The following is a 19584-nucleotide window of genomic DNA, read 5'->3' on the forward strand; positions in this document are numbered from 1 at the left end:
GTGGATTTTCTATATGTGGTTTAAAAAAATCTGTTTCCAGATGAAAGCCTTGGCAAGGTTTTGGTGTTGCCAAGAGCAGCTCTGGATGCAGTTGGAAAAAGTTCTATTGAATAAATTAGAAATTCAACTCTGAACATGTGTGTCTGAGGGAAACCAGATTTTAGACAGCTGCACTGGGGGTTCGCACATGTACTTGGTGTGCTTGATTGCAGCTGAATTAACATTTACTGTCATACCTACTGTTAACAGTTGGACTGCACATTTCCATCTTTTTCTTAATATATTAAAATATCACTGTAGTTTTCAGAAGCTTGATGAGTTACCACATTTGCCAAACTCAAATGAAGAAAATTTTTTTTTTAATGGTATACTAAAGGGAAATAAATTTTAGGAGTTGGTAAACAACCTGTTGTAGGTTGTCTGTGCTTCAGTGTGTGGTTTTTATTTGCCCTTCTGTATGTGGAGCTGGTACTTCGCAACTGTGTAAAGGTGCTGCCTGCACTCTTAGATGTTCATCTTCTGCCAGATCTTAGAAACCATGAAGATGCATAATGTTGCACCTAATAATTCATGAGAGGTAGCACTCTGTTTCTTTTCTTGCTGCTATTTAGCTGACTCATGAATAGTTTCCATTTTTTTTGAGTAGTTTTTTGTAGAGAGGTTTTGCATTATTCTTCTGAATAATTAAAATTACAAATTTCTTCTTGTACTCTGTTGCATACAGATGTCTTTGAAATACTGATGATTAAATTCAGTTCCACCACTAATTTCAAAGATTGTAAGTTCATCTTAAAAGTACGACTCAGATTTAGAATCTTGGAATGAAAACACGTTTTCATACATATAGAAAGTTCCCACTTGCATAATGCACTGTGTTACTTGGTTACCTAGTAGTTTTAAGTACTAGGCTAGAATGCCAAATTTCTTACTGTGTTCTTTTTTAAAGAACAATTCCTGGTAGATTTTGCAACAGTAAAGTAGTTGCGTTTTGCTGATTACTTTGAAGAGAAAATATTGGTAAGAAGTAATTACATATTGTAGAACACAAGCACAGGATGGTTTACAAGTGAGTAGTTAAATCCTTGTGTTTTACAAAGTACGTTTTTGAAGTTAATTTTGCTTCCTTACTCCTGTTGTCCTGAAATGACAACTTTTTGATAATCATGCCTGAGTAAAATTGAGTGAGATTTTAATCTGCAATCAAGTTTTTCTGTATTTACCTATTTTCCATTGAATAATGTGTCGCTATACTGCTGTATGTAATTTTTTACAGTAATGGGGGGGAAGTGGAAATACCTCTTAAAGATAATTTTTTTTTATTCCATCTGTGCAAATACCACTTTCTTGAAAATAAAGGGCTTGATATGGCGAGCAGCTCTTAAGTTGATCATGAAACACATGCTTGGTTAGTTAGAAGAATCTGAAATTGCCCAGTTTGCAAGATATTAGATTGTTCAAAACTAGCCTGGACTTGAAATGTAAGAATAAAATACATGGTAATGAGGGTTTGAGTTTTACTTCTTTCTTACGCTCCTGTGTTGCAGAGAATGCAGATGAGGTTTTGTTCCTGTGTAGGTAGGTTTCCTTCAGTGAATCCAAGGCTGGCTTTTAGGAACCTGAGAGAGAACTGACTGTGTAAGGCAGTAGTTAGAGCACTTTAGCAACCTGAAGTGCATACTGCTTAAATGGTATGAGTTACCTAATACGGGGTGAAATGGCATCTTCTTTTTTCTCCATAGTTCAGAAGCACACTGAATCGGGATGGAAATTTGTGTGAGGGAAAGGCTAAGGACTTCAACTCTGGGCATTTTGCCTCTGCAGTCTGTGGAATCACTTAACGCTGCTGTGATCTTTTGATGTAATTTAATGGGGGATGGATGCTTGTATTGGGTTAACAGGGTTATCTTACATCTGTATTCAAAAAGGACATGAGGGATAAAAATGTCGTAAATGTGGTCTAGCACACTCAGTTCACTACAGTACCATTCTCTACACTGACTATTACAGTAACTTCCATTTCTTCTAATTTTGTTGTTCTGATGATTATTGTTACAGCGGCAATTTATTTCTTCAGGTATTCCATAGTGAAGTTACTATGAATATTGGGATTGTAGATTAAAATTCTGGAGAATGGTGTAGAGCAACAGAACAGTACAGAAGATTTGATGGCTGGGATCCATTATAAAGCATGATGGAGGTTTCATCAGAGTTACTGCTGGCTGGATGTGTACAAAGTCTTACCGAACTTGAGAGGATTAGTGGGCCTGTCTCATAACTCAAACAGTGGTTGCTTCAGGTGCTAAGTATGTTACTGTGTGCAAGTTTGATTATCTCCCACTAGAAAGCTGTAACGACAGCACTAATTTCCTTGCTTTAAAGCATTGATTTCCAAAGGTCAGTGTTCACTCTTAGAAGTCATGGGCCAGCATGCTGCTGGTCAGGGATCAACCCCATGTACTTGAATGTTAAGTTAGGAGCCTGTTGATTTTTTATAATAGTTTTGCAAATAAATTTGTTTACTTGTGCCTTACCAAGTTTTGATGTTGATTGTGTCACACTTTTGGGAATTACTGCTCTAAATGTTGCTTTTCCAAACTAGCTGCTATTTTAGGCTTTTTACAAAACGTGAAAATAATATTTTACTGCTTTGTATCTGAACTTATGTATTAAGCTCATATGAAATCATAAAGGACTCTGAGAAAAGAAAATCATTTTTGTGACAAGCTCGAATATAATTTGAATTTAAAATCCGGTATTTACAGTGGGTTTGCATTTTTCCATTTTAAAAATTATGTACAGTATATGAAGCATGTATGAAAAGTTGGACTGTTTCTGGACAAATTAAGTTTTAATGATTCTGCAGGTTGTAGGCCCTGCGTGTGTTGAATGTTGTGGATTGTGTAGCACGGTGATGAAAAATTTAGGCTGGTAGGGACCACTGGAGGTTATCTCGCCCTGCCCCCTGCTGTAAGTAGAACTAGCGTCAAAGTTAGGACAGTTTGGTCATGGCCATCTGAGTTCTGAAAATTTCCAAAGGGGGTGATTCCAACCTCTTGAGCATTCTTGTTTGTGAAATTCTTTTTCCCTTATATCTGGTTGGGGTTTTCTGTGTTGCATTTTTTGGCTGTTGCCTCGTGTCTTGCTGTGCATTGATGAGAAGAGGCTGGCTCTGCTCATTTTAGTACCACTTTTTAGCTAGTGGCAGACTGGAGGTAGTGCCTTCTGTTGTCCAGGATGCAGAAATGTAGTTCCCTCAGCCTTTCTTAGTGTTATGTGCCTGCAGGGTTTTATTGGCACTCTGCTGGACTCTTTGAAGGTTTTTAAAATTTGTTTTAGGGGGGTGTGTGTGGCAAAACTGGACACAGTATTTCAGATGAGAGCTTACAAGCGATGAGTAGAGGGGACTAATTGCTTCTATTGACCTGCTGCCTGCCCTGCAGCTAATGTGGGAGTTGTGGCTGTATTAACTGTATGTGAGTGGCTACAGTCTGACAGTTGCTTTTAAGTTGGCTGAAGCACTGCTGCCTTCCCCTGTACTTAACTACCCAGCTCCCTCATTCCTGTTCCCTCTTGTGTGCTGGGACTAGCACCCTTATAGCCCCATGACAAGCCACAACCAAATCAAGAAGTCAATCCAAGTTGAAATGGATCTGTGTATTTTGTCAGATCAATTTTCTGTTCAGGTTCAAAGCCTTGAGCTGACTCGGTGAAAGTGAATGAGTGGGTGCAGGACTGCTTTCTTCCTCTTTTGTTGGTCTGTGCTCTGTAGTGAGAGTGCTGAAGGGAAGGCAGGGGCTTTAAGGCTGAGTTACAGCAGTCCCCCAGAGGGTTGGTCTGCATAGCTGGGATAATAAGTTACAGGAAGTATCTTGTGCTGGATTGTGACTAATCAGTAAGGATTGACCTTCGTAAATTAGTTGGATGCACCAGCAGGGCTGAGTTTGGCCTGCTGAAGATAAACTGATATTTTTTGGGGGTGTTTTTATTTAAAAAAAAAAAAGACACTATAGAACAGTATTGATGATAATTAGATATTTGTTAGGCTACATTGTAACAACTCTCCAACAGGTTGTGTGAATCTTCCCAATGTGTATTTTCCCCCAGCTGTCTCTAGCATGAGCTCTTGTCAGGCCCTGGGTGCACTGATGGGCCCTGATAGCCCAGGCAAGCCTCCCCTGGAGCCTGACCCACCCACTTAGCCCAGGGCTGAAGCCCTTGTCAACTGATCCAAATATAGAAGCGAGTCAATCTTCAAGAGTCTAGGCCTGCAGTCTCCAGATGTTCTTCATTGCACACCCCTATTGGTAAAAGTTTTTTGAGCATGCACCCCCTTTATATGTATAATTATTTACAAATTATATGCAAGTACTACTGGAGTTCTAATATTTTCTTCCTGCACCCCAGTGGATTGTCTTGCGCACCCACTGGGATGCACATGCGCCACATGGGAGACCGCTGGTCTAGGCTACATAACTCGAATCCTCTAATTCCACTATTGTGTCAAGTTTTATTTTCAAACTGTCTTGGCTTAGTGTGGTTTATACCAATTTCATACGTCAGTCATTGATTTGGCCCACTGTTAACAGACGCTGAGGAGGGCAGAATTTGTATAACTTGTGTATATAAAGATAGGAAAAGCAGCAAGCTTTTCTACCATTTATGCTGGAGAAAATGTGTTACTAAAATTTTACAGGATAGGCTTGCATTTATTAACACACTCTAAAATGATCATCTGTGTCAAGGTCATGTGTTGCTAAAGTTGCCCTCTTTTCTAAATGGACCGAACGTGTAGTTGCTTTTGGGTGGGCGAGGACTCGGTCTGATTGTGCACCTCCTCTGTTGCTGTCCTGAAGTTAGCAGGATGCTAATCCTTATTGAAAATCTGCATCAGTTAAAAAGATTTAAACCTGCAGTCATGTGGTTCTGTAGATCTTGGGTACGTGTGGTGCAGTAGGAACAGAATTTAGTCTAAATAGGTAGGATTGTTGCTTGTTTGTGATCTTGATTGTTCTTTCACAGACCACGTACCCCTATGTGTGCTGTTTAAATGGCGTGTTGGTCCTGTGATATGTCACACAGGCACTGCCATGCAGCATCATGTTAGTGTTGTGTTACGTAGCTGTCATGTGTGGGGGTATTGAGATAGTAGCCATCTGACTGTGCTTTTTTTGCACTTTCCAAGGTGCTGGCGCATGTAGTCCCTTAGGCTGCTAGTGCTGGTCAGAACAATTTATGAATGTAGCAAGAGCTGTGTATGATCGGTGTGTTTGTGGCTCTATGGTGCTATATTCATCAGCTGTATAAAAACTTGGTAATAGTTTTATACAAATTAGCTCTTAGGTAAACCAGAATTAAAAAAAAAAAAAGTGAGATAATATTTCTTTTTCATGTGTGTAAAGAATGCTAGTGATGACAAGAATGCTGTTCAGGCTTGTTAGGAAGATGTACTTCTGGAGGGGCTGGCCGTGATTCTTGGTGTTTATAAAAAATGTAGCTGTTTTCTGTGGGTTTTATTGTCTGTTGTAAACTGGTAGGAGTTTACAGTATGTTGGGTAGATTTTTCTTGTATCATATTTGTGAAATGAGGGCAAACAACAAAACAAATTATTTTTTTCTAATAATTCCAACTGCATGTTTGGCTAAAGGGCTGAATAGTGAAGAATATGTATTACCATTAACATTTTCTCTCATCACTGTTTTAGTGCAATTTATTTTCCTTCTGATAGTTACATGCAGGTTTTCAAGAGTTCAGTGAACTTACTCATTTTGTCTAATTAGTAGGTTTAATACCCACAGGAGTACTGACTGAACAAAGTTCTATGTGGTCACTTTCCATAATGTTGAACCCTTTTTGTAGTATAGTCACAGCGAATAGTTTATTTGGTAAAGCAAAGACTTTTTATTTAAACAATGTCAGTATTGCCGTATGGGATGGGATAAGATTTTCAAAAGCAGACATGCAGTGTGAAAACAAAGATTCCGTTGACTTCTGACAGAGCTGATTTTTACTTTGGGTTAGCCAGCAGTCTTTGAAACCTTCCTCATGAGAGACAGATATTCTGTTCAGCTGTTCAAGGAAGCAACAGCTTTCTGTAAGCAGTACTAGTCGTGCAGTTACAACAGAATGCTAATCACTTAATGCTAATTGCTTATGAATTTGTTCTTACTTACGCATGTTTACATTTACATTTTGTGACATCATAAAATGGCATGTTACTTGTTTAGCATTAAATTGCAGGATCAGTGCTTGTGCAGGTGGCTGTATGCAACAGTGATGAGCAGATGCAATACTGAATCATGGGAGAAACTATTTTTCCTAGGATGCATAATCACCTCACGAGTGCTGATTTTGTCAGCATTCAAAGTAGTTCTCTGTAGCTGTGCTTTGTTTTCCTGTTCCCCCAGAGAGGTGATGCTGGGGGATCCTTATAGTGATGTATGCTCTACTTCTGCTTCACCCTTGCTGTAAGCAAAAGCACAGGAGATTGAAGAAAAAATTTCAATGAGGCAATGCATTATAGAGGTCAGGATACCCTCTGCTAGTCTAAAGTATAAACCAGGTTCAGAATCAGTGGAATATAGAAGAATTTCAGGAAAGAGGTTACAGAATCACAGGACAGCTGAGGTGGGAGGGGGTGGCTGGAGATCACCTCATCCACTGTTCTGCTCATAGCCGGCTCAGCCAGAGCAGGCTGCTCAGGCTTGTTGTCCAGCTGGGTTCTGAATATCTCCAAGGATGGAGACTCCATAACCTTGCTGGAAAACCTGTGCTGGTATTTGACTACCCTCAGGGTTTAAAAAAAAGGTTTTTTTTTTTAAAATGTTGAAATAGTTTTGGTGTTTGGGTGGATTTTTTTGTTTGTTTGAGTTTGTGCCCGTTGCCTCTTGTTCGTTCACTGGATACCACTGAGAAGATTTTGGCTCTGTCTTCTTCACACTCTCCCACCAGGTCTTTATAGCCTTATAAGATTGTAAGATTCCCCCATAAGCCCTCTGTTCCCCAGGTGAAACAGTCCTTGTGCTCTCAGCCTCTTGTATAACAGATGCTCCAGTCCCTTCATTGTCTTATTCATGGAGGTGTGTACAAGGGAGAGCCTGAAGAATGATTAATTTGGATCTGGTTGGGGAAGAGTTTCTATTTTGCAAGAAGTAAGAGAGAGAGCAAAATGAATTAAAGCCAAAACTATATTAAAAAATTTTATAAGTATGATAGTAGACTTTTCAAGTGAAGTTGAGGAAAAAAACCAAGCATGGAATGCACAGTGATCAGTTTGATGTGGATTAGAAGGTACTGTGGAGATGAGATTGGATAACTAAATGGAAGCCAGGGTTACCAAGTAGTTTAGGATATGCTAATACTCGGTTGATAATTGAACTGGTGGATAAGATGAGATCTTTACAGAGAGAACAAGGGAGGATAAAGTGGTCATAAGAGTTACTGACAGGGAAAAGGGAGAAGGTAGTCTCGGATGATATTCTGAGAGTTAGGGTGAACAGGCGAACCAAGGTATGCAAACAGAAGCTCAAAGGAACAGCAGTTGGAGGTAGGAGTGATGAAACATCATGGTACAGGCAGCACCTGGCTGTGTAGGCAGTGCATAAGAGTTGGTGGTCATGATATTGTGAGGCTAAAAATGCCCTCTACCCAACGAATGGATGCTTACATTCAGTTTGGCTAATGCAAATGATTTCCCCACCTGTTGTTAAAAGGACTATCAGAACTCTGTGCTATAATTCACAAGGTTGTTTAAGTACACTTCTGAATATTGTTGAGGAGAAACTGGAATTGGCCATATTATCACTAGCAATAGCTAAGAAAGGTCTACTAGAAAATAGTATTCTTTTTAATACTTTGTAATGTCTTGGTTATAGTTCTGGTTCTAGCTTATAACACCACCATCATGATACTGACCTATATTTGTTCACCTTTTTGGCTGGGCAGTATTACAGCCACTAATTTGTAACAGTCTTTGTAGGTTCTGTAGTGTTCAGTAGCGTTCAATTCCCTCACTGGCATTAGTTGGGAATAAATTCCTATAGAAGCATTTTAATTGGAGTCTTGACATTGCATTCAGTGTTGATTTTTTTTTTTTACTGCTTTTTTTTTTTTTTTTTAAAGTCTCAGAAGCTCCATTTAATCAATTCGGTTATAAATTATATTCGGTTATAATGTATATCATTGCATGTAACTGAGTTTGATTTTGAGATAAATCAATGGACCTCTGTAGAAGGTGGAGGTTTATTTAAGAACTTTGCCAATAGTAGGCATCTGATAACTTAATAAATTGTTTAATAAACATATTGGTATATTCTAAATTGGTTTTATGTTGAAAGAAGTCTTTTGTTGGGTATGTATCAAATACCCATCCTCTCCCTTTTTTTTCTAGTTGTCATGGATGATGACGATGATGAATCCTGTCTCCTTGATCTTATTGGGTAAGTTTTCCTTAAGCAATTCTTTCAGAAAAGTCAGGGAAAAGAATTTTGCAAAATCGTCTTCTAGCAGGTATTTCTATCTCAGCATTGTCTCAAGACTAGATGACTTGCAGTTGAAATGGGTAGCTATGCTTTGCTTCCTCCATGTGGAGATGTGTGTTTCACAGCTTTCAGTAGCAGTGTATGGTAGCTGACAGTCCACTTGCTGGCATTCTCCTCAAGAGAGGCTAAGGAGTGAGTGCATGGGGTTTGGATTCTCTTCTCAGCTAGTGGTAATAGCAGGTCAGTGTTGAAGCACACTACTAGGGATGTCATTACAGACTCCATTGCAAAGCACTCTTTTATTGGATTAAAAAAAAATTCAATTTTTTGAGTAGTGGAGCTAGACACTTTGTTAAGACTATGCTTGTATTCTAAAGGGAAAAGTAAAATTATTTTCTTAATTACAAATAATTTATTCTAATAACATACATTGGCAAAAAAATATTAGAAAAATTTAATTGCTGTGCAGAACTGTTAAGTATTCACAACAAACAAGAATTTATCAGTGTTTTGCTCAGACACTTGATTTTAATAAAATCGGGGATTTAAAATAGTGGGGTTTTTTGTTGTTTTTTTTTTTTCCCCCACTATTTCCATAACAGAATTTTTTTGAGGATTATAATGCCATATGGGAATCTCAAAAAATAATTAGGGTAGCTGAAGCATGAGCAAGGTTTTTGTGGATTATGTATGTGACAAGTTACCTTCCTTTGGCTAATATTCACGTAAGTATTCAAGAATAGATAATATACTATAATGCATTTGAAACACAAGAACAAAATCAAACATTTAATAAATGATACTTTGTTCAAACTCTACCAGAAATTAGCATAGCAGCTACTAAAGGTTAGTCTCTGCTTCGTAGAAGAATTTTTTACTGTCTTAAATGCAGTAAATAAATAGGCCTTTTACCTTTCTTATGCACCCAAAGCTTCCAGCAAAACCAGTGAGAGCTTTAACTTCAGAAAAACCAAAATATCAGTGCAGTGGCTGCTGTAATTTCAGGGTTACTCTGTGGATGCTGTAGCAAAAGCATTGCCAGTAATGGCTCAGTTTGTTCTGTGAAGTGTACTGTGCAAGATTACTGGTTGTAGCCGTATGAAAACACATCCTGTTTGAAACGTAAAGATGATAATTGACTGCATGGGAGAATTGAGTGCTCTGTCATGAGCATGAATCCTGAGGATCCTGGCACAAGTTCACAGGTGGTCCAGAAAATGAAGTGCTCTCTATACAGATGAGTATTTGTGTGAAAAATTACAGAGTTGTTCTCGCTGCTGGCAGCAATTACTGTCTTAAGCATCTAGAAGAATGAAAAACGGCATTTTTTTTTCATCTGCTCTTTGATTTTGGTAAGTACCTTCTAAAATTCCTTCCTTACTAAAGACAATATTTAAGGTGATGAAGTGGTCTTCATTTTTAATTGCAGTTTTAATGAAAACTGCAGTTTTCATTCATGCCAGTGAGCGTAATTAGTATTAAACAGCCTGGTTACTTATCGATAACACTCATAAGCATGATAGAGCCCTGTATGAGATCATGAGTTCTCTTCTCCTTAACTCCTAACACGTCTTTTGTAAAACCATAAATGCAGTTTGTTTTTTAAATGAAAAAAAGAGGAATAGCGGTATATTTGTGCTTTTAAAAGACTAGTAGTAAACCTGATAGATCTTTAACTTGTTCCCTCTTTATTTTGTAGGATGATCGAGACAGAAGGAGAGATGTTTTGAATTAATCGTTTTTTACATGAGAATCTCCTGCTTCTCCAACATGTTTTATTATTATCTGTTAATCAATAAAGATGTCATAAATCAAAAAACTCCATGTCATTTTACTCTTCATGCTAATGGACATGTTGGGAAATGCTGTGTAATTGTTGTATTAAAACAATCTCATGTAACACAACCTTTTAAATGTTCTTTATGTGGTTTGTATGTGCAGTTACATTAATGTATTTTTGATTTGTTTGACTTTCTATCACTTGTTCTATTAGGCCACATTTTTAATTGGGGTTTTATTCAGGGATACTACTAAGTTAATAGAATACAGTGAAATTGTATTTAATAATATTTAGTTATTTTATGGTTATTTCACTTGGAAAAGGTGCTGCTTTTTTTTCCAAGTGAAGGACTACTACTCTGGCAAGCATAAGTTTTTGTTAACTTACATTAAGGGTGGTAGAAAACATGTTAAAGATTCAGGTTTGTAAATACCCTATTGACTTCAACACCAGCTAACAGGCATTATAGTTCACTTATGTGGAAAAGATGGTACCTGTTGTAGTTCTCATGTTATTCGGAGGTAGTATTTTCCTTAGGTTTTGTACTATGTGCTGCTATACTGTGTGTGTTAAGATAATGAGTAAACCCTCGTAGAGGGAAGTAAAGTAGAATGCAATTAAATTTTGTGATTAACATGGTTTATCGCTTGAATTGCCTTGGTTACAATGACAGCAAATACGATCAACATCTGAAAATTGTGCTGATACAGAAACACAGATCCTCAGATGGTATAAGCTTTCAGTTTTGTATTACAGTCAGGGAAAGTGTGTTTTAACTGTATTCATATAAATCAGGTTTATAGTAATCTGGCTTAGTTAAATTAGCTACATTAGCAGAAAGAGCTTCCTAAAAGTGGTAACTTTTCTTTTTCCCCCCCCTTAAGGGACCCACAGGCGCTGAATTATTTTCTACATGGACCTAGTAGTAAATCTGTAAGTAGCATTCCTATGTATTGACATACATAAGCTTCATTAAGTGTCTTATTTCTAAACATGATTTTTGTCTTTTACCAGAGCAATGAAGACTTGACTAATGCAGAATATTCTGTAGCCAACTCAAATTCAATTTTCGCCAACTCCAATGTAAGTGGTCAGGAGATAAATTATATTTGTATTGAGGTTGCATGCTTCTGTTGTGGCTTTACTTGGTTTTTATAAAACTGAATGAAGTAGATGTGGGTTTTGATGTTTTTCGTATGAAAATTTTGAATGTTAACATAGAGCCACTTTATGCTGTTAGTATTTTAAGTATTTCATTGGGTTTTCAGTGGGGAATTCAGCAAAAGATACTGCACTGTTGAGCTGTGTTTCGTAAACATGTAAACCAACTTTCTGAGGAGTGAAAATACTCTCCTGTGTAACTCCAGGACCTGTAACTTTAGATGTGATTGTTGATGTAGTAGTGCTCGAATGTATGAATGACTAACTTTCAAGGTCTGCATTTCTTGTGTATTAAGAAGTTTTTTTCCCTTAATGCTAAGTAGAAGCTGAGCTAACAGGCTTTTTTAAAAGAATGAATAAAGGTTTTCTGTTCTTCAGGCTGAATAGCTAGCTTGGGATGTTTCCTTCCTGTGACTTCAGTGTTAGAGAAGGCGTTCTAAATTCATTAGGTGTTGCAAGCAGTCGTGAGTACTCTTTCTTCGCCAGGAGTGTATTGCAGCACTGGACCAAGTTGTACCCAGCGAGGTTGTGGAATCCCCATCCTTGGAGATAAAGCCAAGGCTGATCTGCTCTAGTGCTGGCAATAGCCCTGCTTTGAGTAGAAGGTTGGACTAGACGACTTCCAGAGATCCCTTCCTTCTGACCCACATTTCTTTGATTTCATTGGTGTATTTTTTAAAGAAACTGAATTCTTCATCCCACAATTCAGTTATTTGCTTAGTAAATTTGCTTAGTTATTTCCTTGAGAATTCTTGTTGTACTGTTGTCTTGACTCATTTGTCCCATGTTCCTAACAGATAGATGGATATGCTGGTAGGTGTGTAGGAAACCTAAATAATTGGCATAAATAAATCCTGAAAACTTTATGTGTAGAGAGCTAGTGACTTTTCTTTAGCCACAGTAGTGTGGTGTAAAGTGCTTGCCCTGTCCTCCCCCTTTCAATATTATTATTGTAGAAGAAACATATGTTGAGAGAGAGTTCTTTCTCCAGATCAGCTGGTTGAGATAATGGTGGGGGAATGGGGAACCAACAAGAATAGGGTGTGCCCAATTTTCAGCTAATCAGGAGCAGTGGTTTCAACTTGGTACCAGGCTAGCTGTTACCAGACAGCAGCTTCCTGCATGCAGTATGGCAGAGGTGGGTTTTGAGGACTCATCCTAAGAAAAATGAGGTTATGGGGGGAAAAGTGTGATATATGACATGCGTTTGTCATAGCCTGGACTTCCTAGTTGTTTTTTGTGGAGATTCTTCTGATAAGCATGAGTAGGTGGGCAGGAGCCAGGGGTGTATTTCTGTTGTATTTTCAAAAAAGTGAGTTTTTGGAGTAATTTTGAGAGGGAATGGGAGATTCTGGGCAAGGTGGGATTGCTGCATAGGGGGTAGCAGTTGGGGGAAACAAAAATATTTTTGTGAAAGCCAGAAGAGCTTTCTGGTATATGAGACTGGGGGGAGGGGTAGGTAGTCTAGAAGGGAAGTGATAGAGGAGCAGGGATTCCTAGCGTGTGTTCCTGGGATGGCCTACTGTATTTTCGTTCTCCAGCACTTGTTTTTCTCATGCCCTGTTCTCATCCTTTTGTATCTTCATAATGAATACCAGTGCCATCTTCTCTTCCCTCCCTCGTGTGAAAGCCCTGTGCTGAGCTAAGTGAAGAATGACTTGATGGCAAAGACAGATTCCTAGAGTGCATTGTGAAGGAGCAAGGGGTATCTAAAATAAAAATATAAATAGATGGTTTTGCAGTCCCTGCTTATAATGAAAGATACCTGAAAAGTTAAAGGCTTCTGAGTTTTTTGCCGTTAAAATATTTGTAGATGCTGAAAGTTCTGTCTTTGTATGTATTCATAATTGCTACCATGAAGCAGGATTGAGTGCCTTGATGCCCGTCTCATGCCTTTCAGTGGCAGAGTTTACAAACTCAGTGTCAAGGGTTCAGAGCGTCAGCAGGTAAGCATGCTTAGCCAGCACCTAACACAAACGATATTAAGTTCCTGCTGACTGAAGGACGAGAAAGCAGTGTCTGCTCTACCCTCCCCTTCCTCCCCCCAGCTGAATGATTGCATACCACCTCTGCTGATTCCACGATGCTTTCCTTGGGCGGTTTTAAGTCTGTTATAACCCTCGTGAGAGGGTTCCTTAGCCATTGCCCTTTTACCTGGGTTGTACTCAGTGACTGCTTCCACCTTCCTGTTGTACTATAGTAGAACAGCTTAAGACAGCAGAATATTCATGGAGCCAGCAAGAATAAGACTCTTGTTAAACAGATTCATGAAGTTGCAGAGGCACTAACTTCATGTTGAAATTAATATGGTGTTCTGTGTGTCTGTTCTGAATCTGGGCAGCAGTTTTTCAGATGTTAACTTGTAAGGTCCCTGCCTCCAGTTTATGCACATAAAATTGTTTTTGGATGGTAAATGGTCCTGGGAGCAGGGAATGAAACCTGGGATTCTTCATTCCAGTGGGAGAGTTTCAAGCTATTAATCTTGATTGCTATTACTATGGCTATTAGTAGTAATAGTTGTATTGTTAGTACTAACTGGAACAGCATTAACTGGTGCCCTCTAAGTTACACAGTTGTGAAAGATTTCAGATTGTCATTGTCACTGGAGACAAGTTAGAGATGCAGTGGAGAATTCTCCACGAGAACCTGATGGTTACGAGTCCTAATAACGCGCTAGTTAGTGACTCCTTTTTGCTCTGCCTGACGGTAGCTAGGTACAGTTGGGAACCTGATTTGTAATTCTAGGTGTTCATGAGATGCAGACATAAAGACATTTAAATACTACTTCAATTCCTTCTGTAACATGAAATGTAAAATAGTTTATTGTAAATTTATAATTGTATTTTGAAAATATTTTACTGACTTTTAAGAACAATCTCTTAATATTTTAAAACATGACTGAGGTTTCATAAACTACACAGGCTGATTCACAAACAGATTGGGGTAAAATTCTGAACAAATAGCTTGGGGAGCTGAAGTTAGGGTGGGGGCGCTATTGCAAGCGATAATTAATGCCTTGCAGCATCTTCACACTGTTTATATGAGGTGAAAATGAGTGTCTATGACCTTCAAGGAGTGAAGGCTCAGAGTGTGAAGGTGACTGATAATTTCACACCCACATTTTGCATTTTTCCTGAACTAGAAAGAAACTGGATATTGTCTTCGAATAGTTGAGATACGATTTTGCAGTTTAGAAAGGTGTACTCTGGCTAGCTTAAAACTATTGCAGGTGTGCATTTAAAATTCATAATTCCACCTGTAGAAACCTGATACTTGTCTAGGGCATAGTTTTGTTTTAGGAAAATTTGTTGACAGTAGGCCAGAGTAAAGTAGGTCGTTCTGATTTTCCTTATGACAATATTTATGGATGTAGATTTGAAGGATTTTTTCATTCAAGGTGCCACTTAATGTTTGCTGTAGTTCCAGTGTTTATGTTCTCTGTAATCTTTTTACTAGCACAAAATACAATGTCTGTAGCATTGTTTTTCTTACTGCTTTGTTTCTGAAATTTTTCTAATCAATGAATTAGTGTAATTCCTTAACGTTATGAAATGGTCACTAGTTTGCACTCTGTGACTGTAGAAATATTGGTAGGGTTTTGGAGATGAGTCTCATTTGATAGAGGAAGTCAATGAAAGAGCAGCTTTCTCCTGCCTTTTGCCTGCCACTACTGTTCCTACTGAAACTTTGCCCCAAAACAAGTTACAGTGGAGGCCTTTTCACTCCTCCTTTCTTCCATCCTTTTGTCCATACAGTGCTCAGCTTGAGGAAGGGAAAGTGGTACTTCAAGAGCATGTCACATCCTCTTGAAATAGTGCAGCTGCAGAGCTGAGTGCTGTAGAATTGGGAGATTTGAGAAGTGAAAGGAGAGTAGTGTCTCCAGCAGTCTGTTATGAGGGCACGAGTGGGATGTTATGCACACGTTTATGCTCGCCCACTGTATAGGATGTATGTCATCTTTTATAGATACTATGTAAAGAATACAACTTCGTAAAGAAAACTTGCTTGTGTGGAAAAAAGCCTAATGGGAAAACAAGGTAGAGTTTGGAATGTCTGAAAATGATTGATGTCTTGTTTTGCATTTCAGAACACTGATCCCAAGTCGTCTGTGAAAGGCGTAAGCGGTCAGCTTGGAGAGGGGCCTAGTGATGGACTGCAGCTGTCCAGTAGCCTTCAGTTTCTTGAAGATGAACTTGTATCTTCTCCTTTACCTGATCTTACGGAGGATCAGCCTTTTGATATTCTTCAGAAGTCCTTGCAGGAGGCCAATATTACTGAACAGACTTTGGCGGAAGAGGCATATTTGGATGCCAGTGTAGGTTCTAGCCAACAGTTTGCACAAGCTCAGCTTCATCCTTCTTCATCAGCATCCTTTACTCAGGCTTCTAATGTTTCTAATTACTCAGGTCAGACGTTGCAACCTATAGGAGTTACTCAAGTGGTACAGCAACCTGTTGGAGCATCTTTTGCAAGCAATACAGTCGGTGTGCAACATGGCTTTATGCAACACGTCGGAATTAGTGTTCCCAGCCAGCATTTGTCTAATAGCAGCCAGATTAGTGGTTCTGGGCAGATACAGCTAATTGGTTCATTTAGTAATCAGCCTTCCATGATGACCATTAATAACCTTGATGGATCTCAGATAATACTGAAAGGCAATGGTCAACAAACGCCTGCAAACATGAGTAGTGGCCTCTTGGTTCATAGACAAACTCCAAATGGTAACTCACTGTTTGGTAACTCAAATTCAAGTCCAGTAGCACAACCTGTAACCGTACCGTTTAACAGCACAAATTTTCAGACGTCATTGCCTGTCCATAATATCATCATTCAAAGGGGTTTGGCACCAAACTCTAACAAAGTTCCTATTAATATCCAACCAAAGCCTATCCAGATGGGTCAGCAGCCTGCTTACAATGTGAACAGCTTGGGAATACAGCAACATCACGTACAGCAAGGGATTCCGTTTGCTTCTGCAAACTCACCTCAGAGTTCAGTAGTTGGTCCTCATATGTCTGTTAATATTGTTAATCAACAAAATACGAGAAAATCAGTAACACCTCAGACAGTTAGCAATGCTGGAGGTAGTATTGTTATCCATTCTCCTATGGGACAGCCTCATGCACCTCAAAACCAGTTTCTCATACCTACAAGTTTGTCTGTTAATTCTAATTCAGTTCATCATGTCCAGGCCATAAATGGACAACTTCTTCAGACTCAGCCTTCCCAGCTGGTTCCTAGCCAAGTGTCTGCTGAGCATGTGATGCTCAACAGGAACTCTACAAACATGCTGAGGGCCAACCAGTCGTATTCAGGACAGATGCTAAATAATCAGAACACAGCTGTTCAGCTTGTTTCGGGCCAGACATTCGCGGCTCCTGGAAACCAAGTTATAGTAAATCATGGAACTTCACAAATTGTTGGTGGACAGGTGCCACTGCAGCAGGCATCACCAACGGTGTTGCATTTGTCACCCAGTCAAGCTAATGTTCCTCAAGGTAGATCGAGTTTTACTGCAATGTCACCTGGGCAGTCTACAGTCTCAAATACATCAGCTTCTAATCGATTTGCTGTCGCAAGTTCTTCTGGTTCAGTACATCCTAGCTTGGGACCATCAGTTCAGTCTGCTGCATCAGGAGGAAACTTTACTGGAGATCAGCTCACGCAGAACAGAACTCAAGTTCCTGTCAGTGCATCACATCGTCTTCCAGCATCCTCTTCCAAATCTATCAGCACCTTTAGTCACACGTCAGTTGGAGTAACACAACAACAGTTCACCTTTGGTCAGGTATGAAAGCTGCTTGAGAGTGTAGCCAAAGAAGTGCTTCTAAGCTATGCTGAAATCTGGTTAGCAAAGTACAGAAGTTGGTGTTAATACAGAGGACGTTAATTTTGCTGGTTTGTATTGTTACAAATACTGTGGAACTGCTGAAAATTACTGTAACTCAGGGACATAATTTCACTCGGTATTTTGCAAGGTCTTTTGTCGAGTGAATGAGTCCGTCGCTTTCATTAATTCAGAAGATTTTTTGGTGACTTATAGTAATATTTTCAGAATTGCTTAGCACTGATGTATTTCTGCTCCCATTTAAAGTAATGGTTGTTGTAAGCCCATACAACCGTGGGCTCTCCTGAAAATCTTACCGTAGAGCTAGATGTAAAGGCTCAGGTACATTCTTAACATTTGCAAGTCTTTTGACCTCACTAAAACCTATGCATGCGTTTTCAAGGTTTGACTTACTCAAATTAGAGATGAAAAGGTTTCTTGGGTTTCTCTTTATTATTTGCCATACAAAATCAGTCTGTTAAAACTTAACCTGTTTAGCATTTTCCACTGTCGTTTTGTGTGTCTGAAGCAGTTAGAAGCTTTCAGATTTGAAGCAAAGACAAGGCAAGAGGTGTTTCTTAGAATCCTTATAAGAAAATACCTTTTAAAGCTGTTTGTAAAAGCTTAACATCTAAAAAATATTTTCTCTAAGAAGAGGTCTACTTAGTAATAATTAAAAAATAATTTCTGAATTTACTTTTAAGGTGAGAACTGGTCTTTTTTTTGTCCAGTTGATGTAGCAGCAGGATATATTCAACTCAAGTTTGCTTGCAGAAGTGAACTTCCAAACTCTGCCACAGCTCAGTGACTTGTCACACAATTAGCAACAAGCTATTATTCCACTTCCGTCCTTTTTTTGCTTTTGTTTTTTTTTTCCCTTGGTCATTACAAAATACTGATAGCAACTGTCTCAGAATGTGTTTGCGCTAATTAGCTTAGATCTTTCTCCTTTCCCAGAGGTCTAATGGATTTTTTTTAAACGAGACCAAAATGGGCAATGAAATAATGCATCTTAGAAAATAACATGTATTCAGAAAATAAGGGCAAACATGTAGAACCACATTTTTAGTCTTTGCCAAAACTACTGGCACAGGTTGTAACATTTTGTTTGCAGATGAGTAATTTGAAGCGTGCCTGACCGTCTCTTCACGTGTCTACATCTTCCTATTTGTAGGATATGTGCTGGGTCAGTGAGTTTCAGCAGTTATAAAAGCATAATATTTCTCATGGCTGTAAAAGATCATTTTGGTTTTGTGCTGAAATTTCAAAGCTGAAAATGGGAACTACAGAGGACAAATTCTGCTGTTTACTAGAATCTTTTGTTTGTTTATACTTGCATTTTAAGTATTGTATGGTAAACCATGTACCATTTAGTCACTAAACACTGGACAGTTTGTTCCACTGTTGTGGGGACAGCTTCTTTAGTCATGTTGCAGTTTTGAGACTCTCAAAAGCTGAGTTTTGTAAGAGCCACTTGTAGTGGTAGATCATGGTTCTTCTAGAATGTAACTGGTGTATATTTGAGCGGGTAGTGTAATTTCTGTTCCTCTCTGATTTACTTTTATAAAATTCTTGAACTTAAGAGGAATTGAGATGTCTGAAATTTCACCACTTCTGAGTTGGAGGTTGAAAGAGGATGTGTAGAGCTGAATTTTAATGTAGCATGAGTTTTAGTTGCCCTTTTTTTTTTTGTTTTTCTCTTTGTTACAGCTTTCACTAAGTTCAGTAAATATTTGACTCTGTGGTGCTTTTTGTTTTTGTTTTTTTAATGTATGTGGCACAGAAAAAAGCTATGAACCAGATGTCACCAGTTCCTGCATCGAAGACACAGGATAATTTGAGACAGCCTCAGCTAACAAGTCTTCTGAGCAACACACTATCAGGTCAACTAAGGTCTTCTTAAAATCATTTTCTTGATTTTCTCCAGCAACAGAAATTGGTTCTTCTTTGATGTGTCAGGCTTGCATTGATGGCTCATACTGATAGGGTCCTAAGTTTATCAGAATTTTGTTTTTAGAAGATTGCAAACTAAATTTTTCAGTATTGAATGTGCGCTTTTATTTTTCTCAACCACAGCATTTCATTTTGTAGAGTGAAAAGTTGAATCTCCACAATAAGCCATTATTTTTTCCCTCTATAAAATCCAAAATTGTACCTTCTTTCATTTTTCTTACCTTTTTTCAGCTTAGGAAAACAGAAATAAGTCATTTTCAAAATATGACATCGGCTAAAAATTCTGTTTTTTCTATGTTTTTTTCGGGGGGGCGGTGGGAGTTCTTATTTGTAGGGGTTGTAGTGTAGCGTGGCTGATAAGGTGCTGTGTGAATTCCTGAGCAAG

At 38.6% G+C, this 19584-nt stretch overlaps 1 protein-coding gene across 4 annotated transcripts in view; it reads left to right on the forward strand.

Annotated features, from left to right (window-relative positions):
* Window positions 1-19584, forward strand: part of BICRAL (BICRA like chromatin remodeling complex associated protein) — a 46300-nt gene that overhangs the window by 16308 nt on the left and 10408 nt on the right. For 3 of the 4 annotated variants that reach the window (XM_075089005.1, XM_075089003.1, XM_075089006.1), the window contains exons 2-6: window positions 8388-8436; window positions 11143-11191; window positions 11273-11341; window positions 15507-17207; window positions 19030-19129. In XM_075089005.1, the coding sequence (XP_074945106.1) occupies window positions 8393-8436; window positions 11143-11191; window positions 11273-11341; window positions 15507-17207; window positions 19030-19129 (1963 nt within the window). In that variant the 5' untranslated portion in view covers window positions 8388-8392. Of the gene's footprint in view, window positions 1-2; window positions 7545-8387; window positions 8437-11142; window positions 11192-11272; window positions 11342-15506; window positions 17208-19029; window positions 19130-19584 lie in introns of those variants that run through there. The other variant, XM_075089004.1, reaches the window with a different exon arrangement.

This window comes from Phalacrocorax aristotelis, chromosome 3 (assembly GCF_949628215.1).
Source record: "Phalacrocorax aristotelis chromosome 3, bGulAri2.1, whole genome shotgun sequence".
Classification (NCBI taxonomy): Eukaryota; Metazoa; Chordata; class Aves; order Suliformes; family Phalacrocoracidae; genus Phalacrocorax; species Phalacrocorax aristotelis.